Below are 27,014 nucleotides of genomic sequence, written 5' to 3'. Positions count from 1 at the left end.
AAAAACTTATTTAAAAAATACCAGGCTTGAGAAATGTATTTTCTTTATGCAGGTCATACACACAGCAGTGAAATGGTTAAGCCCCCTCCCCCTGCACACACACACACACACACAGGCACACACACACACACAGACAGCCAAAGACAGCCAAAGACAGCCAAAGACACAGAGACATGTAGGCTCAGAGTGACCATATTCAAACAAAAATATCTGAGTTTCTGTGGGTCCTAGCTAATAAGTGTAAATTAGAAAGTTGTCCGGCTCGAGGAGTACAATATACATACCAATTTTTGTAACTCTAGTTAAAACTAACAACCCCACTTTTGTCAAAAGGTGGCGCTACTGAGCCCTCACCACGCCCGTTTCTGAAACTTTGCACATGTCTACTGGCTAATAAATGTGATGTGTCTGTCGAGTTTCATGCATTTTGAAGCATGCTAAGGGTCTCAAAAGCATCCTAAAAGCATCCTAAAAGAAGGGTAAAGTTTGATGGGTCGCCACGGCAACAGTTTCAAAGATATCAAGAATCCATTCACAGGTCTACATCTGCCGTATGTTTACATTATACATATGAAGTTTGAAGCAAATCGGGTAAAAATAAAAGGGTGATATCAAAGCATTTTGAAAGTGACACACTTCCTGCTGCCAGTTGGTGGCGCTATAACTTTGACTCACAATAGTCACATCCATGTGATCGTCCTCTTACAGCGAACACACTGCTGAAGTTTCATCAAGATCGGTTGATGTGTGCTGAAGTTATGATACACTTCCTGTTTCACGTTTCTCGCCATGATTTTGTTTCCTCGCCACGGCCAAACCGTTCGAGATATCAAAAATCCCCTCGCAAACTTTCATCCTCAATGTCTTGACTTCACGCTGACCGAGTTTCGTCGAATTTGGATCAAAGCTCTAGGAGGAGTATTAAAAATTCCATTGCGAGTGTTTTACGAACAACCCTAAATAGCCGACTTCCTGTTGGGCTGGGGTAAAAAGTAAAAGCACGAGGTATAGATGAAACGATGAGATCAACATGTGTACCGAGTTTCATATTATTACATGCAAGCGTGTTTGATTTATGGACCAAGTGTTCGGACCCCGTTCCAGGGGGCGCTGTCTAGCCCCCCTGCCACGCCCGGGTACCATCTTCAGCCCGGCCCTGATGGCCGCGGGTTCTGACCCGTGTGCAAAGTTTCAAGAGTTTTTGAGCATGTTAAAGGCCCCAAAAGTGCCCGAATAGTCGTATAAATAATAATAATAATAATAATCGTTAGGAAAACAATAGGGCCTTCGCCCTTTCAGGGCTTGGGCCCTAATAATAATAATAATCCTAAGGAAAACAATAGGGCCTTCGCCCTTTCAGGGCTTGGGCCCTAATAATAATAATAATAATAATAGAAAAGAATAATCCTAAGGAAAACAATAGGGCCTTCGCCCTTTCAGGGCTTGGGCCCTAATAAATATAGCTGCGAGCAGCGATGGCGGGCCCAAGCCGGTGGCACCGCAACCCCGGCTCCTTTAGTTACCTAAAGGCACCGGGGTGGCGGTGCCGAAGGCTTTGGCCCTTTCATGATTAAATGTTAAAACGGCTTGCCATACTCTGTCATTTTGACTAGTCACAATTATGTTACAGATATCTTAAATAATAATACAAACTATCCAAAATGTAATTACGACTAGACAGAAAGACATTGTTGATATCTACAATGTTAAAACGGCTTGCCATACTCTGTCATTTTGACTAGTCACAATTATGTTACAGATATCTTAAATAATAATACAAACTATCCAAAATGTAATTACGACTAGACAGAAAGACATTGTTGATATCTACAATGTTAATTTCCGGATAGGCAAACTTAGCTTTTAAATGTTAAAAGGGCTTGCCATACACGGACGTAGGCTCAGAGAGAGTCTCACCATATTCAAACCAAAATATCTGACTTCCTCTTGGTCTGAGCTAATGACTATGAATTAGAAAGTTGTCTGGCTTGAGGAGTACAATGTATATAACGATTTTTGTAACTGTAGATAAAAATAACAACCCCACTTTTGTCAAAAGGTCCCTGATTTAGTCCCTGCACCATGCCCGTTTCTGAAACTTTGCACATGTCTACTGGCTAATAAATGTGATGTGTCTGTTGAGTTTCATGCAATTTCAAGCATGCTAAGAGTCTCAAAAGCATCCTAAAATAATTTCAAAGTTTGAAGCTTTGCCACGGCAACAGTTTAAAAGATATCAAGAATCCATTCACAGGTCTACATCTACCGTATGTTTACATTATACAGATGAAGTTTTTCATCTGTTTTTCATCATTATACAGATGAAGTTTTTCATCTGTTTACATTATACAGATGAAGTTTTTCATTCATATTATTACATGCAAGCGTGTTTGATTTATGGACCAAGTTTTCGGACCCCGTTCCAGGGGGCGCTGTCTAGCCCCCCTGCCACGCCTAGGTACCATCTTCAGCCCGGGCCTGATGGCTGTGGGATATGACCTGTGTGCAAAGTTTCAAGAGTTTTCAAACCCGTTAAGGGCCTCAAAAGCCATTAAGAGTCTCAAAATCATCAAAAAAAAAAGAATTTTAAAGTTTGATGCGTTGCCACGGCAACAGTATCAAAGATATCAAGAATCCATTCACAGGTCTTCATCTGCCATGTATTTACATTATACAGATGAAGTTTGAAGCAAATCGGGTAAAAATAAGAGGTTGATTTCAAAGCATTTTGAAAGTGACACACTTCCTGCTGCCAGCTGGTGGCGCTATAACTTTGACTCGAAATAGTCACATCCATGTGATCGTCCTCTTACAGCGAACACACTGATGAAGTTTCATCAAGATATATTAATGTATGCTGAAGTTATAACACACTTCCTGTTTCACGTTTCTCGCCATAATTTCGTTTCCTCGCCACGGCCAAACCGTTTGAGATATCAAAAATCCCCTCACAAACTTTCATCCTCAATGTCTTGACTTCTTGCACACCGAGTTTGGTTGTGATTGGTAAACATATGCGTTGTAATTTGATGCATTTCTCCTAGGACAACTATTCAAACAACCCATAATTCTCAACTTCCATTTTAATTGTCGTAAAACTTAGAGCACGAAAGTTGTTTGGCCTGATGTGATCTATAATTGTACCGAGTTTCATATTAATTCACGCAAGTGTGTTTGATTTATGGACAAATGTTCTAATCCCAGTCCAGGGGGCGCTGTCGAGCCGCCCTGCCACGCCCGATGACCAGCTTCAGCCCGGCCCTGATGGCCATGGGTTCTGACCCGTGTGCAAAGTTTCAAGAGTTTTAGAGGATGTTAAGGCCCCCGAAAATGCCAGAGAAGTCGCACACAGCAAATAAAGGGTTAAAATTAACCTGACAGGCGCCCCTCCTCTCACTTACACAGAGAGACACTGAGAGACTGGCAAAATTCTAAGATTTTCTCTACATTCAAACAAAGATATCTGACTTTCTGTGGGTCCTAGCTAATGAGTGCCAATTAGAAAGTTGTCCGGCTCGAGGAGTACAATATACATACCGATTTTTGTAACTCTAGTTAAAACTAACAACCCCACTTTTGTCAAAAGGTGGTGCTACTGAGCCCTCACCACGCCCGTTTCTGAAACTTTGCACATGTCTACTGGCTAATAAATGTGATGTGTCTGTCGAGTTTCATGCGATTTGAAGCATGCTAAGGGTCTCAAAAGCATCCTAAAAGAATGGTAAAGTTTGATGCGTTGCCACGGCAACAGTTTAAAAGATATCAAGAATCCATTCACAGGTCTACATCTGCCGTATACATTATACAGATTAAGTTTGAAGCAAATCGGGTAAAAATAAAAGGGTGATTTCAAAGCATTTTGAAAGTGACACACTTCCTGCTGCCAGTTGGTGGCGCTATAACTTTGACTCACAATAGTCACATCCATGTGATCGTCCTCTTACAGCGAACACACTGCTGAAGTTTCATCAAGATCAGTTAATGTATGCTGAAGTTATAACACACTTCCTGTTTCACGTTTCTCGCCATAATTTCGTTTCCTCGCCACGGCCAAACCGTTTGAGATATCAAAAATCCCCTCGCAAACTTTCATCCTCAATGCCTTGACTTCATGCTGACCGAGTTTCGTGCCGTGTGTTTGAATTCTCTAGGAGGAGTATTGCACATTCCATTGCGAGCGTTTTACAAACAAACCTCAATAGCCGACTTCCTGTTGGGCTGGGGTAAAAAGTAAGAGTGTGAGGTATAGATGAAACGATGAGATCAACATGTGTACCGAGTTTCATATTATTACATTCAAGCGTGTTTGATTTATGGACCAAGTATTCGGACCCCGTTCCAGGGGGCGCTGTCTAGCCCCCCTGCCACACCCAGGTACCATCTTCAGCCCGGCTCTGATGGCTGTGGGATCTGACCTGTGTGCAAAGTTTCAAGAGTTTTCAAACCCGTTAAGGGCCCCAAAAGCCGCTAAGAGTCTCAAAATCATCAAAAAAAAGAATTTTAAAGTTTGATGCGTTGCCACGGAAACAGTATCAAAGATATCAAGAATCCATTCACAGGTCTTCATCTTCTATGTATTTACATTATACAGATTAAGTTTGAAGCAAATCGGGTAAAAATAAGAGGGTGATTTCAAAGCATTTTGAAAGTGACACACTTCCTGCTGCCAGTTGGTGGCGCTATAACTTTGACTCACAATAGTCACATCCATGTGATCGTCCTCTTACAGCGAACACACTGCTGAAGTTTCATCAAGATCAGTTAATGTATGCTGAAGTTATAACACACTTCCTGTTTCACGTTTCTCGCCATAATTTCGTTTCCTCGCCACGGCCAAACCGTTTGAGATATCAAAAATCCCCTCGCAAACTTTCATCCTCAATGCCTTGACTTCATGCTGACCGAGTTTCGTGCCGTGTGTTTGAATTCTCTAGGAGGAGTACTTCAAATTCCATTGCGAGTGTTTTATGAACAACCCTAAATAACCGACTTCCTGTTGGGCTGGGGTAAAAAGTAATAGTTTGAGGTATATATGAACGATGAGATCAACATGTGCACCGAGTTTCATATTATTACATGCAAGCGTGTTTGATTTATGGACCAAGTTTTCGGACCCCGTTCCAGGGGGCGCTGTCTAGCCCCCCTGCCACGCCCGGGTACCATCTTCAGCCCGGCCCTGATGGCCGCGGATTCTGACCCGTGTGCAAAGTTTCAAGAGTTTTTGAGCATGTTAAGGGCCCCAAAAGTGCCCAAATAGTCGTATAAATAATAATAATAATAATAATCGTTAGGAAAACAATAGGGCCTTCGCCCTTTCAGGGCTTGGGCCCTAATAATAATAATCGTTAGGAAAACAATAGGACCTTCGCCCTTTCAGGGCTTGGGCCCTAATAATAATAATCGTTAGGAAAACAATAGGGCCTTCGCCCTTTCAGGGCTTGGGCCCTAATAATAATAATAGTGAAGAAAAATAATCCCAAGGAAAACAATAGGGCCTTCGCCCCTTCAGGGCTTGGGCCCTAATGAATGTTTCTTGATCATTAAATCATCATATTAGAGTGTTTTCTGAAGGATCATCATGTGACACTGGAGTAAAACTGAAAATGATGCTGAAAAATTAGCTTTAATCACAGGGAGAAATTAGGCTACACTTTACAACATTAGAAAAAATCTTAGTGATATATATGCTCTAATTAAATGTTACACTTATTTCATTGTATGCAGAAGAGAACATGCATTTCGCGAGTTTTATTTGCACGTTTAAAATGTTAGATGACATATTTGTGCAAACTATTGTGAAGTAAAGCTTTCTTTGGTTCTTTCGAGCTATGAACCGCGTGTACACGTGACGTCACAAGGGGCGGGCCAATGCGAACTGATGCCTTTATGTCTGATCTGATGCCTTTTAGTCTGAGGCTGTTTTGCCTGATGCCTTTTAGTCTGAGGCTGTTTTGCCTGATGCCTTTTAGTCTGAGGCTGTTTTGCCTGATGCCTTTTAGTCTGAGGCTGTTTTGCCTGATGCCTTTTAGTCTGAGGCTGTTTTGTCTTGATGCCTTTTAGTCTGAGGCTGTTTTGCCTGATGCCTTTTTGTCTGAGGCTGTTTTGTCTGATGCCTTTTAGTCTGAGGCTGTTTTGCCTGATGCCTTTTTGTCTGAGGCTGTTTTGCCTGGTGCCTTTTAGTCTGAGGCTGTTTTGCCTGATGCCTTTTTGTCTGAGGCTGTTTTGTCTGATGCCTTTTAGTCTGAGGCTGTTTTGCCTGATGCCTTTTTGTCTGAGGCTGTTTTGTCTGATGCCTAAATGTACGAGACCTGACACCTGACATTGTTTTTCCTGAGACCTGAAGCTTTTCAGTCTGAGGCGTGATGCCGTTTTGTCCAATAGCTGAAGCCTTTTAGTCTGAGGCATGATGCCTTGTCTTCATATGTCTGAGGTCTGAGGATGTCCTAAAATGTACACCGTACTGATTGCTCAGACGCACATCATGTTGTGATATTTGTCTCCGTCTCCTTCCCGCTATTCTTGTCACGGATTCATTGACGCGCCCCTTCGCTTTACCAATGTGTTTAATGTGTGGCAAATTTACTGGTCGCATAGGTGCGACTGGATGTAAAATTCAGTCGCACCCTCTCAAATTTTGGTTGCAAAATGCGACCATTTGGTCGCAGTCTGGAGCCCTGGAAGGAGATTAAGATTGTTAAATTTTAACATTATTACTTTTTACTCTGCAGGTTCAAAAGGTAACAGGCCACTGGACACATTTCAGATAACGTTCCCCTTAAGAACAAATTACATGTATGCCAAAGTGAAAAAAAGTCTACCAGAAATGTATGCCTTCTCTTTCTGCTTGTGGATAAAATCCAACGCATCACCCGGGGTAGGAACACCCTTCTCCTATGCTGTTCCTGGACAAGCCAATGAGCTTGTTCTCATAGAATGGGGGAACAATCCAATGGAGATTCTCATAAATGATAAGGTACCGTGTCAGAAACAATAATGCAATTATATAATGGCTGATTGATTACATGATTGTTAGGGGCTGTATTATACAGTAGATATATGTCAATATGTATCTCTGAGTTTGCTAAGTCATTTGGTCTTTTAAAAAAGAAGAGCCATTTGAGTAATCTACAGTATAACTTTACAGGTTGCAAAATTACCTTTCATTATCAACGATGGTAAATGGCATCACATCTGCATAACATGGACTACTCGTGATGGAGTATGGGAAGCATTTCAGGATGGTGTTCTGCGTGGAACTGGAGAAAATCTGGCACCCTACCATCCAATCAAACCCAATGGTGTGCTGGTCTTAGGTCAGGAGCAGGTAAGACTATTAGTCCTATTAGGCTTAATTTATGTAGAAAAAGAAAATTGCCTGCTGTTTAGCTACCTAATATTTAATTTGGTTGTTTTTTGTACTTGCAGGACACACTTGGTGGAGGTTTCGATGCAACCCAAGCCTTTGTAGGTGAACTGGCGAACTTCAGTATATGGGATAGAAAATTGACAGGTGGTGAAATTTACAACCTGGCAACCTGCAACAACAGAACACAAGCTGGCAATGTGTTATCATGGTTGGAGTGTAATATCGATGTGTTCGGTGGAGCCACTAAATGGACTTTTGAGCCCTGCCGTCAACTCAACTGAACTGCAGAGGGGCCAGATCCAATGTTTCTAGTTTTTGTCTTTCTTGTCCTTAGTTTGATGTTCGTGAAAAAAAAAAAAAAAAAAAAAACAGTTCTTGATATAACATTCAAAGGTATGCATACATCTGGGGTTTCTATGAATACCTAAATATTTCTGTGCAAAACTAGAATATTTTATTTGTCTTAATGAAATAGTTTCCTGTTGATTGTCTTGCCAACCTCAAAGCGACAGTTTTACTCCAGGTTAGCATTAGCAATATTTTTGCTGCTTTTTTTTTTGCATGTGGACACAGTTTGCTTATTTTTTCATTCTTATATTTATTTAAAGGGGCCAACAACTGAAGAACTGTCTCTTTGCAGCATTTTGGGCAGTAATGCAACAGTGCATCATAATATAACTCTTGTGTTTTTTCCCAATGATCACACATTGCTGATAACCCAATCACAAATCGTCACCATTTAAAATGACGGTTTATTTAATATCGGTACCCCATTCCCACCGGATCTTGCACTGTCATGGACTTGAAAATAGGATGGGAGAAAATTATTTATTTACTTGGAAAAAGAAGTTTAGAAGGATGGCACTTGCTGAATTTGATTCCAGTGATCTCACTGATGTTTCTGTAAGAATGTCATTTAGTTGCCAACATGCTTACAGCCTGAGTGCCTTGAATTGATGTATCAGTTCAGCACACACTTTTTGTTTGCTTACTCTTTGTGTTATGCAATAACATTTAGCTTTTATTGATGCATTACTGTTTTCTGAAGTGTGTTCAACAGCGATAGTTAAGGCTCTGGTGTGTTTTACTCTGTTCTAGGAATGTCATTTGTACATTAACAGCATTAATTATCAAATGCTCCAACATCAATGCTGACATCTGCTTCGATTGTTTTGGGTTGGGTTTTTTACTGTATTGATATGCGAAAAGCATGGCACTACTGAACGATGATAAATATATAATTTTTGTAATAAAATTGTGATATACAGTATATATAAATAGCATTTTACTTCTGCAGTCATTACTCAATTACTGTTCAGTAGAGAGTTGGGATAAAGTATAAATCAATAGATAAACAGATATGTGACCCTGGACCACAAAACCAGTCAAATTGTCACGGTGTGGCTCTGGCAGAGGAACGAGGAGACCGGAGTATCGGGAAGAACAAGGGTTTTAATATATATATATATATATATATATATAAACAGGCAGGCAGACAGGAACAAAGGCGCCACACGGGCTAACACCAAACATCAATAGACAAAGACAGAGTAAAACTGAGGGAACTAAATACACAGATCAATCAGACATAATGAGGTGCAAACAGGTGAAACAGATGAAACAGGACACTGAACGGGAGGCTGATGAGGGAGTGAGTTCAGGTGTGCAGACGAGAGGATCATGGGAAGTGTAGTGCAGGAGACGCGGACAGGATGGTGCAGACGCAGACTGTGACAGAACTCCCCCCTCCCGGGAGGCGTGACCTCACGCCGCAGAACAGGGGAAGGAGGGGGGACGATCTGAGGGCTGGGCGGGGCGTGGCCAGGGCGGAGCAGGCTGAGGGCGTGGCCAGGGCGGAGCAGGCTGAGGGCGTGGCCAGGGCGGAGCAGGCTGAGGGCGAGACCAGGGCGGAGCAGGCTGAGGGCGAGACCAGGGCGGAGCAGGCTGAGGGCGTGGCCAGGGCGGCGCAGGCTGAGGGCGTGGCCAGGGCGGAGCAGGCTGAGGGCGAGACCAGGGCGGAGCCGATGGAGGGAGGACCCCTGGTGGAGCCGATGGAAAAGGGGCTGACGACACCAGGGGGCCGACTGACAGGGGCGGAGCAGATGGGAGAGGAGACCAAGGTGAAGCTGAGGGACTGACGACGTGTGGTGCTGATGAGGGACTGAGGGAACATGGTGACCCCGCAGGCTCAGGTGACCAAAGTGATGACAGGGGCACAGAGGGACACGGTGAGGCCAGAGGGAGTGAGGACTGACGGGTGACTGGAGGGAGTGAGGAGTCCGACAGAACCGGGGGGGGTGACATGACGGGGCGGAGCCAAGGGAAGGAAGTCCAAAGGTGAAGGGAGGATGACGAGGGAGCGAAGGGAATCCGGAGGGTCGAAGGAGCCTGGCCGAGGTGGTGGACTGAGGGGCCATGGAGGAGCTGAGGGAGGTAAGAGCCACGGGGGAGCAGATGGGACAATGGGCCGAGGAAGTGTCCAGGAGGAGGAGGCGGGAGGCGAAAACCGGGGATCCCACGACCAGGCTGGGTCAGGGGAGCTGGCAGACGGAAGGGCTGACGGCTGCGTGACGGGAGGAGGTGGGAGAGGGAGGCTGGGTGGGATCCTGGTCTCGGGCTCTGGCTGGACGGTCTCGGGCTCTGGCTGGACGGTCTCGGGCTCTGGCTGGACGGTCTCGGGCTCTGGCTGGACGGTCTCGGGCTCTGGCTGGACGGTCTCTGGCGCGGGCTGGACGGTCTCTGGCGCGGGCTGGACGGTCTCTGGCGCGGGCTGGACGGTCTCTGGCGCGGGCTGGACGGTCTGGACGGTCTCTGGCTGGATGGGGCTGGGCGGAACCAGCGATGAGGAAAGCTCGGGCTGGACGGAGCTGGGCGGAACCAGCGATGAGGAGATCTCGGGCGTTGGAGTGGGGCTGGTGCCGTCGTCAACGGTGAAAGAAGATCCACATGACACCAGCACCCACTCCACATAGGCAGCGAAGTTCCACAGAGGACCCTCCCCAGACAACAGCTCTCTGGTGGCGGTGTTGAGGCCAGCATATAGGAAGCTGCAGAGGCTGTCGTCCGGGAAAGATGTGGCTGGGACGAGGGAGAGGAAATCCGCCAAGTGGTCCTCGAGTGAGCGGTTCCCCTGCTCTAAGCAGAGCAGATTGACTGCAGCAACGAGGTCCATCTCCTTTTCTTTTGCGGTCGGTCGTACTGTCACGGTGTGGCTCTGGCAGAGGAACGAGGAGACCGGAGTATCGGGAAGAACAAGGGTTTTAATATATATATATATATATATATATATATATATATAAACAGGCAGGCAGACAGGAACAAAGGCGCCACACGGGCTAACACCAAACATCAATAGACAACGGCCGACAAAGACAGAGTAAAAATGAGGGAACTAAATACACAGATGAATCAGACATAATGAGGTGCAAACAGGTGAAACAGATGAAACAGGACGCTGAACGGGAGGCTGATGAGGGAGTGAGTTCAGGTGTGCAGACGAGAGGATCATGGGAAGTGTAGTGCAGGAGACGCAGACAGGATGGTGCAGACGCAGACTGTGACACAAATGGGTCAATATTTTATAATTGAGATTTATACATGAATAAAAGCATATTTATTCAGCTTGATGAGATGATGTAGTGTTTGTTAGGATAGAACCATATTTGGCCGAGATACAACTATTTGAAAATTTGAAATCTGAGGGTGCAAAAAAATCAAAACATTGAGAAAATTGCCTTTTAAAGTTGTCCATTTATGTTCGCAATTGTGCTGCATTTACTCATAAGCATACATGTTTTATATATTTATGTTAGGAAAATGACAAAATATAATAATTTATTTTGACCCGTACAATGTATTATTGACGTATGTGACCCTGAATCACAAAAGTCGCACAATGATACCCGTGACTGGTTTTGTGATTCAGGGTCACATATGTCTTAAATTTTATATAAATGAGCTTGATACCCTAAAATCTATCATTCTCTCATCATCTTACTCACTCTAAGTTTGTGCACTTGGGACATTTGTTTTTGTTTACACTGCCCTCTCTATCTTGGTTTTGTGTATACAGTAAAAGACTGCATTGCTGTAAAAGAAATGGTTATAATTTCGAACATGCATGTTCAATCAGTGTGCACAGGGCATTTTGTGCTTCTGTAGGCATTATGAAAGACAAAATTATGATTAAGGTAAAATAGAGGTAATAACTGCAAAACAGAATGAAAATCTTATATAACCAAACCAATTAATAGTTTATCAAACTATTGTGATTTTTTTATTTTTTTTATTTTCTGAAACATTTTAGAGATGCAGTGTATGTGGCTCACTTATGTCATCAAGAAATAGGAAAAATATTAAAGGTGCAAAAATGTTTTGTTTAGTTCAAATTTTGCTGGCTGATATGGCAGTCGTATTTAGATTCATATTGACACCTAGTGGTCTCAATGTAGCATCACACAAAGCAACAATTAATGATGCCAATATAATCTGCTAATATGGTTAAGCGTATTTGGCTTGCAGTCCGCAGTGGAGGGGCTCGAGGAAGCAGCTTCAACTCAAGCTTAGATATACCCTCCAGTGTGACTACAAATGCTTGGATGAGGAGTATGGTAGCAAGATGCCTAAATTAAGTTAGTGGAGTTGGGGAGGTGGAGGGATGCCAAAACAGCTGATGCCAGAAGAAGGTGAGCGGCTGCTTATATGCAACTGCAGTTAATTGAAAGATTAAATGGGTTCACTCCTCCGAAATTATGCTTGTGAACTTCACTTATATCCCAGTGTAGAGACTCTGTTCGGGTCTGATCAAGGGGGAATATGCATATCATAATTAATAATTGTTTTACCATGGTCTGGGTGAATACTCGATTCTGATTGGCTGCAGGGTGTCCGTTAAAAAGTGATAGAGGACACCTAGTAAAGTAGTTCTGGTGAAACTGCCTGTTTACCATTCGAAATGAATAAATAAATGCGCTGCCCACAACAGCTGTGAGTAACCGGCAGTCAAAGTATCCGTTAACAATTTGCTCTATCAAAACAAACATCTAACGTTAGTTAGATATTCCATAGCCTACTAATACAACAATGAGCGACTTCGTTATTTCTTTTAACATTTATGGAGAATATGACAACTTTGACGACTGGGATGCTGCTGAAGAAAGAAAAAATGTAAATAAAATGGAGAAACGTCGCAAAGAAAATTACACTGCTGCTGCTCTGAATGAGACCCTTTTACGCAGCAGTCCAGACAACCAAGTCAGGAGGAGAGTACAGCGTTTCAAGCCTAAGAAGCCTGTTTGATTAATTGTTTTATGTGTAATTAAAAAAATAATAATAACTATGCCTACCTTTGTGTTTCATGAAAAAAAAAATGCATTTTTGAACCTGAAGGGTTCTACAAGCTGAGCGGACTATAAATATCTCTGGTTGCTAAATAAACCAGGCGAGTTATTATTTGTAAAAACTTGATTTAGCCTAATTAAAATATAAACTAGCAGCTAATGTTTTAAAAATGTTTTATTTGGCAAGTGACCATGGTATAAGCGGGTTAATGCCCTTCGAGGGGTCCATTGTCAGGTTTTAATGGACTTCGGCGGAGGCAACCGTCCTCCGCTCCGCGTCGGCCGGTTCACGCCTCGCCGTCGTCCATTAAAACCTGACAATGGACACCTCGTCAGGCATTAACCCTTACATAATTAATAATTATTCATACAGATTTGGATCAGACCAGTCTTACATGTTAATAAATCTCCCATTTAGGGAGGCTTTATTAATTTTACCTGTATGCATACATGTGCGTCTCTGCAATTAACCACAAATTAATTGCAATCAATTACACGGACCACGTTTTACAAGACAAGTAAAATTAATTAGCTCAATTAATTTATAGAGTTTGTGAAAACAAATTCTGTTGCCATAAGAATTAGTCTTCCTGCTCTATAAACAAATATACCCTTTAAGGTATTTTTGAGCTTTGCAGCATTTGATCGACACTTCAGGGACTTGTATCATGAGCAAGACAATGATTCAGTCAGACATGAGCATAATTGCATTTAATAAAGCAACTACTTAAGCATTTACTACGTTACAATGATACATGTATTTACAAACATTAAAACACGAACTAAGATGACGTGGGGCATTTAGACAATGGATACGCGCAAGTGAGTTGGAGAGAGAGGGAGTATATAGAGGGAGAGAGAGCAAGAGCATGGAGAGAGGAAGAGACAGGTTTACATTCACCAAGACAGTCAGTTAACCTTTCTGAACAACATGAAAACACTTTCTTAATGCTCCTTAGAAGCTTTAAAAGAAGGTATACTTGCAGAGCATATTTGGTCTGTGTGAGTAGCGGGCTCGTTGCTCGGCCCGTTCGGGCCGCGTGTCGACTGGAAGTGCTGTCCTGCATGCGTGCATCACGTGGAGCGCAGCCGCGTGCATGGTTGGTCGCTTGCGCGTGGCTCCTTTGTTCCGTGGGAAGTCACGTGGCGTTCGTTGGCATTCGGCGCGAGTGTTTGAAAGGCTTAAAGTCTTTGAGGTGACTTTACCCGAGGAAATAGTTCGGCAAAGTCCACTCCCTTTCCTGGGAGTCGAACTTGGTAAAGTTAACTTAAAGAAGAGACAAACTTTAGACGAACAAAAGAAAAGATCCATGGTCGGATCAGATTCCCGTGAGGTTTACATGCTGAAGGAGCGCTGGAATGTTCAGAAGAGAATGGGCGGAGCCGCGCTCCCACGTTTATCACCTTGGAGAAATCCATCCTCTTCCTGTTGGCTGGAGCCAATCGGAGAGTGCACGCGGGAAGCCTTCTTTTATGGTCCTTTGTTCTCTAAAGGGATGCACGTGGGCATGTGTAGGAGGGGTGAGGAAAGCTTCAATGAAAAAACTGTGAGCACATTCTGGTAATATTCAAGTTGTTGACGGATGTACTTGTCCATATTAATCTTCCCTGTACCAGTTGGTGGGTACCAGATATGCCATACATTATGTTGGTTAGTCGTAGTTTGTGGAGTTTGAAACATTATCCCATTAGCATTTTCAAACAACATTGATCAAACACAAAATAAAAGGCACATCATGAGATAAGGAGATTGGATACATTGTTCATACAATTTCTCAAGGGAATATATAACAGAATGCACAGGTATGTAAATAAGGATTCATTTCTCCTTAGTTAGAATTTAGAGAGAGGGAGAGAGGGACACACTTCTCTGAACTTCATTTGAGAAGTCATAAATCCTTTTATCTGAGAACACCAGGCTCTGACAATGATGGTAATTTTTGGTCCTTACTAAAGGAAAAGCTGGTACATATAGAGAATCATACATTTTACTATAATTTCTTGTATCTGATTAATTCAGCGGGACCAAGAGAATTAAAACAAGACCAAGAACTATACGTAGGACTTCTGGGAATAGACAGTTATATGTAAAATGCATAAATGACAAAGTCATAGTTATTCCAATGGAACATGGACAACACAAACACATATAAAAATACATTAAATATATTAACCGTTAAGTGTCTGTAACATGGCAAATAACCTCTTTCTGTGTTCAAAAAGGTTGCATGAAATCGGACACTTCCTTGTCCTAGCTTGGCCTCTAGTGTGTGTGTGGGGGGGAGGGGCTCGTGTGTGTGTGTGTGTGTTTCAGAAACCCCCTGGGGGGGGGAGGGGGGGGGGGATAGTTGAGTTGCCTAGCCAAAGTCCTTACACCAGTGTCCCATAATACAACAGTATTCAGCTGGTCATGTGATCACAACATTTCAAGCTCCATGTAAATTAAAGTAATTGTTCATCTAAAACAAAAATTCAGTTCTGATTTATATAAGAGGTAAAAATATTAAAATAATATAAAAATATAAAAACACCACTTAACTGCTTGTGTGCAGCTTATTACTGAGATTAATCTCAACTAGAAAGAGAATAAACTGACAATATTATGGCATTTTTTCAGCATTTTAGACTATTCATTTTATATTCATTCGTTCATTCATTTTATACTCAAGGAAAACACACTACAACTAAAACATCTACAGTATATATCCTGTGGATTTCTAGTTTCTGTTTCTCAGAGGACCCCTTTCAATGGGTTTGCTATGCCTCAAATTTGAGAGAACTTTAATTTTGGGGAACTTTAACACCCATAAGGACATAAAAGATTCAACAACAACAAAAGAGTTTTTATCTTTATTGGAGTGCTTCGATTTGAACCAGCTAGTGGACTGTCCTATACCTAAAAAAAGGCCATACTCTAGATCGATTGAACCCTCTGATTTCTCTTATTTTATTGGTTCTTCCTTGAGCGTTTTTTCTCCATCTCATGCATTGGAGGATCAAGTTCTAATGTTAAATTCTGTTCTCTCGTCTGGCCTGGACTTATTTGCACCTTTGAAATCTGACTGGTTTCCTTCGGTCGTTCTTCTCCCTGGTATAATGAGAATCTGCGTGTTATGAAGGCTTTGTGCCGTACAATGGAGCGTAGGTGGCGTATGTCTAGCTTGACTGTCTTTCACCAGGCCTGGAAGGAACATTTACTTGAATATAGGACCCAAATTGCATCGGCAAGGTCTGCTTATTTTGCACAAATCATTGACAACAATCACAATAACCCAAGACAATAGTTTAATTCTATTAACAAACTACTCAAATGTAACAGTTCTTCAACTGTTCCAGTTTCAACTCACCTCTGAAATAAGTTTCTTGATTTTTTCAGCTCCAAGATTGATAATATTCATAAATGTATTATCTCTGCTCTTCCTTCATCTCTTCCTCCCTCAATCAATTCTGAATTTTCCGATATACTTCCCTCAAATTTTTCCACATTCTCTTTGTAATGAGGTTTCAAAAATCTTTATACCATAAAACCATAGTTGATCCTGTACCAACTTGTCTGTTCCAATCATGTTTTGCTATTTCATGTCCTGTTGTACTGAGTATATGTTTTATTAACAAAGTTCGGGAGGAGCACATTCAGATAATTAAACTTAATTAAACATGTGGAGCACATTCAGGTAATCAAGCCTAATTAGACACGATTGGAGCACACTCCCAATCAATGAGATAACAGGTATATATACAGCAAACTTACCTCAGTTCATGTCTAAACTCCAGCTCTTCCCATCCAACGATGAATCTAACTTCTCACCGGATCCTCAGTCGCAATCAGCTGACACAAGGACCACTCCTTCTCCGCCCAACATCTCAACCATGCCTGGGCTTCTCCACGCGGCCGCCTGCCTGCCCGAACAGCTACACGCTCGTCTAGATGCAGAGGCCAGCCCTCGCCTCCACCAGCGAGACATCACAATCCCTCCCCGGCTTCTTCCCATCACTCGGCCGTCCCAACAATTCCACCTATTGGGAAGTGGACATTTTAGGATTGAGGCAAGCGCTGATCAATTTTGGATGTTCAGTTCTCGCGAAGGATGAACAAAGCGGAACTACATGTCCTATCATTGCAATCAACTAACCTCACTCCGAAGTCCATGCTGGCCCCCAAATGGACCATTAGGCAAAGCAAAGCTCAGGATTACCTTGCTCGACAACACCACTATCTCAGCATACCAAATCTAGTTCTCTTCCAGCATCAAACCACAGCGGCAGGTCTTCAGCAAGCTTGGGCCACTCCCCAGTTCCTTCTGCTGTCAGACCTCGCCAGCAGGCTGCAGCTTTGGTTGAAACCAGGCCTCCCGACTTCCCCTCAGCATATCAGAACATGGCTCCTGCTGTTTAGAATAATCCTTTTTTCTTTTCAGTGGCCTCCAGCACCTTTTCAGTGGCCTCCAGCACCAGATGCTAGCGTGAGACTGCCTCCGATAGCAATGGAGGCCCAATCATTTCAACCTACTTTTGTAACTAATCTCTGTCCTTTTCAGTGGCCTGGACTGCGTAGACTGCTCAGATCTCTCTACGCTGAGTAGTTAATGACAGCCAGCCAACTAATGCATAGAGCTTGCAGTGGTGGGTGTTGTAAGGGACATTAGTAACAAAGTGTATAACGCTATGGTAGATCACGTCCAGTTTTTTCAGCAAAGAGTATGGCAGTTCTATAGATGACATCGCCAAAATCGAACATTGGAATAATAGTATTTTTCGCAAAAGCAAGTTTGGCACCATAAGTAAAAGAGGCCCTGTTGCGGAAAAGAAAGCCAATTCTAGATTTAATTTTAGAACTTAGTTTATTAATGTGCGGCTGGAAGGAAAGAGAACTGTCTAACAAAACACCTAGGTATTTATATGTATCAACAAATTCTAACTCGGACCCATCCAGCGTGGTGATGTAAGGTAGACAAGCAGGTGTTGGCAGAGAACGGTTGAAAAGCATACACTTAGTTTTACCAGAATTTAACAACAACTGAAGGTTTTGGAAGGAATATTGAATAGTATTGAAACTCTCCTGTAGATTTTTGAGCACAGTATTGCTCTTACGAGACCCTCCATCACTCCACCTGCCCTTATGAGTCCCTCCATCTCTCCACCTGCCCTTACGAGACCCTCTATTGCTCCACCTGCCCTTACAAGACCCTCCATCTCTCCACCTGCCCTTACGAGTCCCTCTATCGCTCCACTTGCCCTTATGAGTCCCTCCATCTCTCCACTTGCCCTTATGAGTCCCTCCATCTCTCCATCTACCCTTATGAGTCCCTCCATCTCTCCAACTGCCCTTACGAGACCCTCTATCACTCCACCTGCCCTTACGAGACCCTCAATCTCTCCACCTGCCCTTACGAGACCCTCCATCGCTCTACCTGCCTTTATGAGTCCCTCCATCTCTCCACCTGCCCTTATGAGTCCCTCCATCACTCCACCTGCCCTTACGAGACCCTCCATCTCTCCACCTGCCCTTACGAGACTCTCTATCGCTCCACCTGCCCTTACGAGTCTCTCCATCTCTCCACCTGCTCTTATGAGTCCCTCCATCTCTCCACCTGCCCTTATGAGTCCCTCCATCACTCCACTTGCCCTTACGAGACCCTCTATCGCTCCACCTGCCCTTACGAGACCCTCTATCGCTCCACCTGCTCTTATGAGTCCCTCCATCTCTCCACCTGCCCTTATGAGTCCCTCCATCTCTCCACCTGACCTTATGAGTCCCTCCATCACTCCACCTGCCCTTATGAGACCCTCCATCTCTCCAACTGCCCTTACAAGACCCTCTATCACTCCACCTGCCCTTACAAGTCCCTCCATCTTTTCACCTGCCTCTACGAGACCCTCCATCACTCCGCCTGCCCTTACGAGACCCTCCATCTCTCCACCTGCCCTTACGAGACCCTCAATCACTCCACCTGCCCTTACGAGACCCTCCATCTCTCCACCTGCCCTTACGAGACCCTCTATCTCTGACCCTCTATCTCTCAGTAGGATGTCGTGTTCAGCGCCTGTAAATACATGCTTGTAGTTTGAATAAAGCTTTGTTTCATGTGTTGTTGACTTGTGTATGCATGTGTTTATTGTGATGGTTACTTTTATTTGTTCTTTTACTCATTTATTCATGTTTCTTATTGTTGACACTGCGAGAGAGAGAGAGAGAGAGAGAGAGAGAGAGGGAGTAGGCCTACATTAAATCTTATTGAATAATATAAGCTTATATTATATTTTATTGTCACACTTTAATGGGAAAATGAATTTATCAAATTAACAAATCAAACACAAACATGTAATGTTTTTATTTGTACACATAACATTGAAACTCTGTGGTGTGTTGTGGTTGCTTCATCTGCCAGAGCTTCTGGCTGCTTTATTTTAAATAAGCACCAGATGGCGCTGTTCTCGACACTCTCGAAGCTTTGAATCTTTTCCCGGAACAGTCAGGGGAATATGGAATGCCAAAGCTGACTTAATTAAAAATAAATATAGACATAAATAAATATACGAAGAAATGTAAAAAAGCAAAAATACAAAAATAAATACATAATTAAATATACAAAGAAATGTAAAAAAGTACAAATAAATGAGTATTTATATTTTTATTTCCATATTTATGTATAATTGTATTTTTTCACACATTTATTTATTTATTTATTTATTTCTACATTTATTCATTTATTTATTTCCACTTTTATTTATTTCCACATTCATTTATGTATTTATGTTTTTATGTCTACATTTATTTATTTTCACATTTATTTATTTCTACATTTATTTATTTCCACATTTAATTATTTCCACATTTATTTATTCCAACATTTCTTCCTCCGTATTCTAATGAGGGCGGCGTGTTTTAACGCAGACATCAACAATCGACCTCAGAATGGCAGTGCTGAAGCTTTGAGGCCACAGTGACACCTTGTGGTGTGTGACCAAACGAAACGCAAGAGCTGTCCAGGCAATATCACATTTTAAGTCATGTGTATGAGTAGGGGGAGGCTGCAGACCTGGAGCCGGCAGTTTTACGCCCCTGACAGTTTTACGCCCCAACAGTTTTAAGCCCCTGTTGTTCCTGATGCGTCCAGTAGGGGGAGACTACACTAATGACGTTATATGAGCCTAGTCCTATTTCATTACAGATCTATAGCATCAGACCTTCTAGAAGCGACATGAATTGAGGTATTTTAAATAATCTGCTAAAGTTATTGTTGTTGATTGAATTGTAATGATGCAATATTGATTGTTTCTAAACGATAAGCTAAGATTCGATGTCAATTCAAAAGATGGGTCTATAATTTAAATTGGGTCTATAACCTTGATGTCATTTTTCAAAACTCTAGACACAAAACTCAAAACGGTTATCACTTGTAATACAGGCTGTCTAATGTTCAAAACATTGCAAAGTGCATTCACATCTTTAAAGAAATCTTGCACTTGCACAATCATTGGTTCAAAAAACAAATTTACTGTGAAATAGGCCTAAACAAAACTATCACCCACACACAAGCAACCGTTAGTTTCACTGTCATTTTTCGTACAATCATTAAATGTTGTAGAAGAAAATAGGTGATACAGGTTTCATTATGGCACATGTACAGTAAACACATCTCTGTAAAGTAGGCTGCAGTAGTAGGAATAATACACACATAGAAGAATCATTCAACAAAGTGTGTGATATATTGATGCAAAACACTACAATCACAACATAGATTTATTGAATCTCATTATCTTGAAACTTTCATGATTTACTGTAAACATGGAAGATTGTGTGTCATGCAACAGTTATCATTTTGAGCAGTTGTATCAATTGATAGTTAGATCATTGTAAGGAAATGAATAGACACTCATTTGAAATGCAATGTGTGAATTGCCTTTTGAAATAGTACTTTGATATTAAGTTGTGTCATATTGAACAGGTGATTTTTGTTGAATGAACAAAGGATCTAAGTTTTATGTATATTGTATCCAAGCAATTGAGAAAACGGTTAGAGTTTTTAAAATGTCATTTTTCAAAACTCTAGACACAAAACTCACAACCAATGATCAAAATGCACATCAAGGTTCTGAAAATAGTAACAAAGAGAAGGTAAAAAACTGTTATAAAGTCTATTATTTCGAGAGACAATAAAAGTTGGCTACTTGATGGTCAGGTTGATGTTCTGTCGGCTCAAACTTAGCAAACTTAACCACATATAGGTTTAAAAGCTGCCCTAGTCTACTCTTTATCTGCTCTGTCTCACTCACTTTTAAAATTCATTTAATTTTTATTTTTTATCTTGTCTGTCTTTACCTTGCGTGACATGGCATCTACTGGTAAGACCCAGTTTACTCCTTGCATTTAAACATAGCCTACTCCACGTGGTTTCTGGAGCAACATTACAGTGGATATTGGAAATGTGTTAATTACAGTTTATGATGTGTACACAAACACATTTATAATAGGCATGTTTGTATGTATGTATGTATTTGAATGAAAATCTCTCTAAGTAAAGATTCAAACTGCACACTAACTCTAATATTTGTTTTACAAACATAATACATACAAACATAAATGCATTATAAAGCCCACATTAAAAACTTTGGCCCATATGGTTTAAATGTATATTTTGGTTTAAGTTGTTTTTGTTTTGTTTTTTTATAAATGAGACGATCTAATTTTCGAATGTATATCATACAGTTTTCTTAAAATAGCTAACTGATCTGGACTAAAATGTATGTGCACTTAATGTGTGTTTTATCATACTCTGTCTTTAGTTCTTCTTTTTAACTTGTATCTCATTAAGGTGTGTATCTGCTCTGTCTCTAAACTTTTATAAACACCTATCTTTTGAACCCCCAAAAAATGTTCAACCATGACATTGTGCTATTATTTTATAACCATTGTTTCTACCACTATTCAACTTTAGCTTCTTTTGTAAATAAATAACCTTTTTTGTGAACAAAAACATTGTCTCTTTCTTTTAAATGGCCCTTGGAATTTTAGAAAAGGGTTAAATTGTGTTTGCCTTCATTAAATGTTATGTAGGACACTGTTCTAGCTGTATGATGACCAATTGTAAATATTTCAGCAGATATTTCATTAAGGATCCATATGATTAAGTACTGCATATCTCAAGGCTAAATATGGTACATAAATGTAACTTTATATACTTCACAACAACATATAACAGTCAGTTTCCTGTATATAAAACAGTTTAAAATAATTATTTCTTCAGTAGGTCAAATATCATTACTTTGTCCATCTGATTCAACTATGTGTATTAGCCTGAGTGAAGCCCAACTGAACATCTGGATGTTTTAATCCTTATAGTGCAGATAAATCCACTGTCTATAACGTTTATTTAAATAAACAAATACATAAAAATTAGTTGAAGTCTAGACGGTTATTAATGTGTTTGTTTCCAGCGTCGTTTTACGTTATTTCGCCATATATCCTTCTCCCCCTACTGGACGCATCAGGAACAACAGGGGCTTAAAACTGTCAGGGGCGTAAAACTGTCAGGGGCGTAAAACTGCCGGCTCCAGGTCTGCAGCCTCCCCATATAGATGTGTATCACCCTAACTGTAGCCTAGGGTAGGCTAAATAGGGTTAACACACATGAACAGAAACTGCACTTCAACGGGTCTGATAGCAGATACTTGGACATGAAAGCGCGTGAAAGTATCCACTATTTATAACAATGTAAATGCGGTGGATAGGGCTGATAGCTTGCGTTTGGCTTGCATTTATTTTCGATGATACTCGCGCACAAAACGCGACTCAAAACGCGGTTTACATTCGTTTCCTCATTTCGTATGCATAACTGCGTAAGGAAACGCGAATGTAAACCGCGCATTGAGTCGCGTTTTGTGTGCGAGATGCTGCTCTTAGACACTGATTAATCACAAGGCACCAATTTTGAATTATTCTTAAATTAAACAATTGGGCATGTAATCGAGTGAGCCTCGCATCCCACGCCATGCATTCTGTATTAAGATTTTGACTTTTAATGACTTATTGACTTTTGTTCATTTTTTACTGATAACAGTGCCTTATTATTATAATAACTGAGTAGTTTATCGATTAATATTAAGAACTTGACATATATGATGATGTAGCTATAAGCCTACCTATTTAATAAGGTTTGGGGAGATATAATATCAATTATATGGGGAAATATCACCAGGACCATGGGCATGACCGGTGCTGTTTGAATGGGCATATGATTCTTCTGTGCTCCATTGCGTGAGATGTAGCTCACTGCGTTTACATGGGCCCCTTTTGTTTGATTTAAGAATAATTCAAAATTGATGACTTTATCAGTAGATCAGTAGCTATCTAAGAGCAGCATCCATGTTATATAACATTTGTTTTAAACATTTGAATTGTCACCTGTTATGCATACAAAAGGAAACGCCACTGTAAACCACTGAGTCGCGTTTCAAACTGATCATATAGGAGTCAGTGAAATGTGCGCTGGTTTCTCTCCGCGTTCTGCGCTGGTGTGCAAGTCTTATCGACAATAAACGCAAGCTATCAGCTATCCACCGCATGTTATTAATAGTGGATATACTTTCACGCACTTTCATGTCCATTGTCCAACTATCTGCTACCAGACCCGTTGAAGGGTCAGGGGATCTCTGGATAATCCGTAATTCGTTTGTAATTATAAAACGAAAATACCGTTTTTCTGTTTTTTGTTTCAAATAGAAAAACCAAATAACCGTTTTTGGTGTCAGAATCAAAACACGAAAAACAAATTAAAAACTGCCCGATTTTCGTTTTTTGGCGATCATTTTATCGTTATTCATTTTTGAACAAAGAATGAAGTGAGTCTTTGAACTTTTGTTTATAAACCAAAAACGGAAGTCACGTGGTCCATTCCTTATTTGGAAGCGAATGTAACCGGAAACACTTTCAAAATAAAAGTAACTACAGTTAGCGAGGTGATGGTAGACTAAAACTGAACTAATATAACATTTTTTAGTATAACTAAAGTAGCACTGGGTGTGAGTAAGACTTTAGTTAACTGAAATAAAAATTCAAACAAATAAAATAATAACTCTGGCTGTTAGGGAGAATTAAATATTTGTAAAACCATTGGTGAATAGGGCCTACAGCTATGTATGCTATGAGCAGGGCTCTGGATTGCAACTCTTTCACTAGCATATATGGCCTAAAATGTTTTACAAGCATAGTGGGTGAGTGAAGACTAAAACCTACTGTAAATGTTATATTATACTTTTATACATTTATAGTTCCTCCTCCAGGTTGTGGTTATTAGCCTCTGCAGTGGACAGATGTAGATTTAGCCAGAGCCAGGATGTCACTGTGCAAAAACACAATTTATAAAATATATATTTTATAAATCATATTTTTTTAAAATAAAAAACTGAACTTCACCTGCCTTCCAGCTCCCTTTTCTATCGCTATAATAGCATAGCTGCTAAAAACTCTCTTTATTTTTCCTTTGCATTTTTCTCCAGTGTAATATTATTATGTTAGTTAAGTAGATTAAATATTTTTAACCCTTGTGCATCAATTATATAGAGGACAAAAATGTCAGTGTCAAAAAACTGTCATAGAAATGTGAAGCTTGGAGCACAGACTTAAGTTGGTATCATTTTAAAGAAGACCCATGGCAGATTATTGCTGAAGTAAACTAAAGCTAAATTAAAATAATAAGTAGTAAATCCAAAAAAAAAAAAGGTATATAGGTATAAGTTTATGAAAATTATTTATAAAAAAATATGATTTATAAAATATATATTTTATAAATCAGGTTGAACTCAAAAACTGCAAGAAAATCAAAGCCATGAATCTGAATAGGTTGTGTTCCAAATTTGAGTTGGATAGGCCTATCTAAAAAAAAAAAGAGCTTTCAGTAAGAGTTTGTTTGGGTGCACTAACAGATTTTCCCCACTGGGTGCCAGCAAAACTCCACTGGTGCACACAGTGATTGGATTTTAGATTTGCAAATGAGTTTTTCTCTCTCAAATATTACAAGCACACAAACACATATACACACACACAAAAATGTATTACACACATACAAACAAACCACACACTGACATCCACCCACACAATTATCGTTAATAAGCAGAAAACAGGAATAAAGCAATATTTGTTTTATAGGCCAAACCTGGACAACTGGCACCATCTGATAAAAAAAATAGTAAAAATTAAACTTTTGGAGCCTTGCCAACAGAATAAAAGCCTCTTAACAAAGATTGCATCATTTTATAGTTAAATGACCCTGGGATTAAAAATTGCGGTTTCAATGGGAACATTTTTGTCCAAAGGGCGCAGATAGGGAGTATTTTTTGTACCTAATGCAAAATCATTATTATTTTTTTAAGAAAATGGCGGTGAAATAGTAAAATTCCATGAAAATACACACCTGTGCCAAATTAGCATTAACACAGGTAAAGTGATAAAAAAAACTGAAAAGGACAAAAATGTCCATAAGGATGCACAAGGGTTAATGCAGCTTGTAGTTCTCATTAGTTATGTAGACCTATACTTGTGTGTGAAACCCAGCATTACTCGGTCAAAAATGAACTGGGACTTTCAGATCTTTTAGCGCTTTTGGGGGGTTTAATTCTGTTTGATGAACCACCAGGTAGAGGCAGTGCTCTGTACTTTTGGTACTTGTGTAAAGTAAAATAAAAGTGTTTAGTTTTTTACTTTTAGTTTTTTGGCATTTAGTTTTTCTCCCTGGTACTCGTGTCAGGGCCTCCCAGAGTTTCCCCAATACCTGTCCTGGAGGATGTGAGCCTGTCCACTGTGTGCAGGGTTTAAGGACTGATGATAGTAGCAGGACTGGCCCCTTCACCTACCATCACTCTCTCTTCAAATAAATGCTGGACAGGACAAAGCAGAACACCACTCCTTCCTCTGGCACCATAAAAGGGCCTTAATTATTGTCACTTTCAGATATGTATGGTTTATGTTAAGCCACATCTTTGTGGATTTTGTGGCACTGCTTTTGTGGAATTGGATGATGTCAGCTTATGACTTTAATTACAAATGTACATCATATTGTACAACGGTACAGTGAAGCATGGCTCTGCATTGCAACTCTTTCACTTCCACACACAACCAACACCACACTTTATGTAAAAAAAGATTGGAGAGCATTATTTATTATCTTTAACTTCAGTAGATGTAAAACACAACAAAGGGAATGTGTTGCTCTCAGGAGGAGGCTGTATTTGTACAATGACATCCTGGCTCTGGCTAAATCTACATCTGTCCACTGCAGAGGCTAATAACCACAACCTGGAAGAGGAACTATATAAATGTATCAAAGTATAATATAACCTTATAACATTTACAGTATTTGAGTCTTCACTCACCCACTATGCTTGTAAAACATGTTAGGCCATATATGCTATTGAAAGAGTTGCAATGCAGAGCCCTGCTCATAGCATACATAGCTGTAGGCCCTATTCACCAATGCTCTTACAAATGTTTAATTCTCCCTAACAACCAGAGCTATTATTTTATTAATTTTTATTTTAGTTACCTAAAGTGTTTTTCATACACAGTGCTACTTTAGTTGTACTAAAAAAGTTATATTGGTTCAGTTATTAGTCAGTTTTTAATTGGTTTTTCGTTTTTTGATTCTGACAACAAAAACGGTTATTTGGTTTTTCTATTTGAAACAAAAAACAAAAAATGGTATTTTCGTTTCATAATTACAAACGAACTACGGATTATCCAGAGATCCCCTGACCGTTTTCTTTTCACTGCACAGAGGTTAGTTATTGCGTGCATATGCATAACGAGGAACAAGTTATATATGTCATGCAATGCACTGAAACACATCTTAGGTAATTTCGGTAACACTTTAGAATACTGTATCTTACTTACTGCATAACTAATAAGGAATTAATAAAGAACTAATAGGTAATTCTTTATTAACACTTAAGTCACTACTGTTAACTACTAAGGAAGATGTGTTAACTAATCAGTTTGTAATATAATTTTATGATTGTGTTAAGTATCAGTTAGTTAATCAATAGCTAATGAATTCTGTCATACCTCCCGAAGAACTACTATTAATTATCTATTAATTAAGGTTCAAGAAAAATAACTATGAAGTAACTACTAATTAACAGTCATACACAGTATTCAGTTTGTCATTCTTCAGCACTAATAAGAAAAATAAGTGCAGACATTTACCTTAGGCTATGATTTGCAAATAAGCAAAAACATCTCATGTATATAACACCTTATTATTATACTTAGTTCTTATACATTTTAAACTTCTTTTGCACCATTCAAGTTCCGG

The 27,014-nt window shown here is 40.5% G+C and overlaps 1 protein-coding gene and 1 pseudogene across 5 annotated transcripts in view; one reads left to right on the top strand and one right to left on the bottom strand.

Moving 5' to 3' along the window:
- Positions 1 to 8,644, top strand: part of LOC120492429 (neuronal pentraxin-1) — a 132,688-nt gene extending 124,044 nt beyond the window's left edge. For all 5 annotated transcript variants that reach the window (XM_089134058.1, XM_089134057.1, XM_089134060.1 and 2 more), the window contains 3 exons: positions 6,729 to 6,973; positions 7,145 to 7,324; positions 7,426 to 8,644. In XM_089134058.1, the coding sequence (XP_088990184.1) occupies positions 6,729 to 6,973; positions 7,145 to 7,324; positions 7,426 to 7,647 (647 nt within the window). In that variant the 3' untranslated portion in view covers positions 7,648 to 8,644. The remainder of the gene's footprint in view (positions 1 to 6,728; positions 6,974 to 7,144; positions 7,325 to 7,425) is intronic.
- Positions 8,645 to 17,629: 8,985 nt separating this feature from the next.
- On the bottom strand, positions 17,630 to 19,909 carry LOC148977686 (uncharacterized; annotated as a pseudogene).
- Between the last annotated feature and the right edge of the window lie 7,105 nt (positions 19,910 to 27,014).

The sequence above is a fragment of the Pimephales promelas genome, chromosome 8, assembly GCF_988280905.1.
Source record: "Pimephales promelas chromosome 8, fPimPro1.hap1.1, whole genome shotgun sequence".
Taxonomy (NCBI): Eukaryota; Metazoa; Chordata; class Actinopteri; order Cypriniformes; family Leuciscidae; genus Pimephales; species Pimephales promelas.
This window is presented reverse-complemented; position numbering and strand designations above follow the sequence as displayed.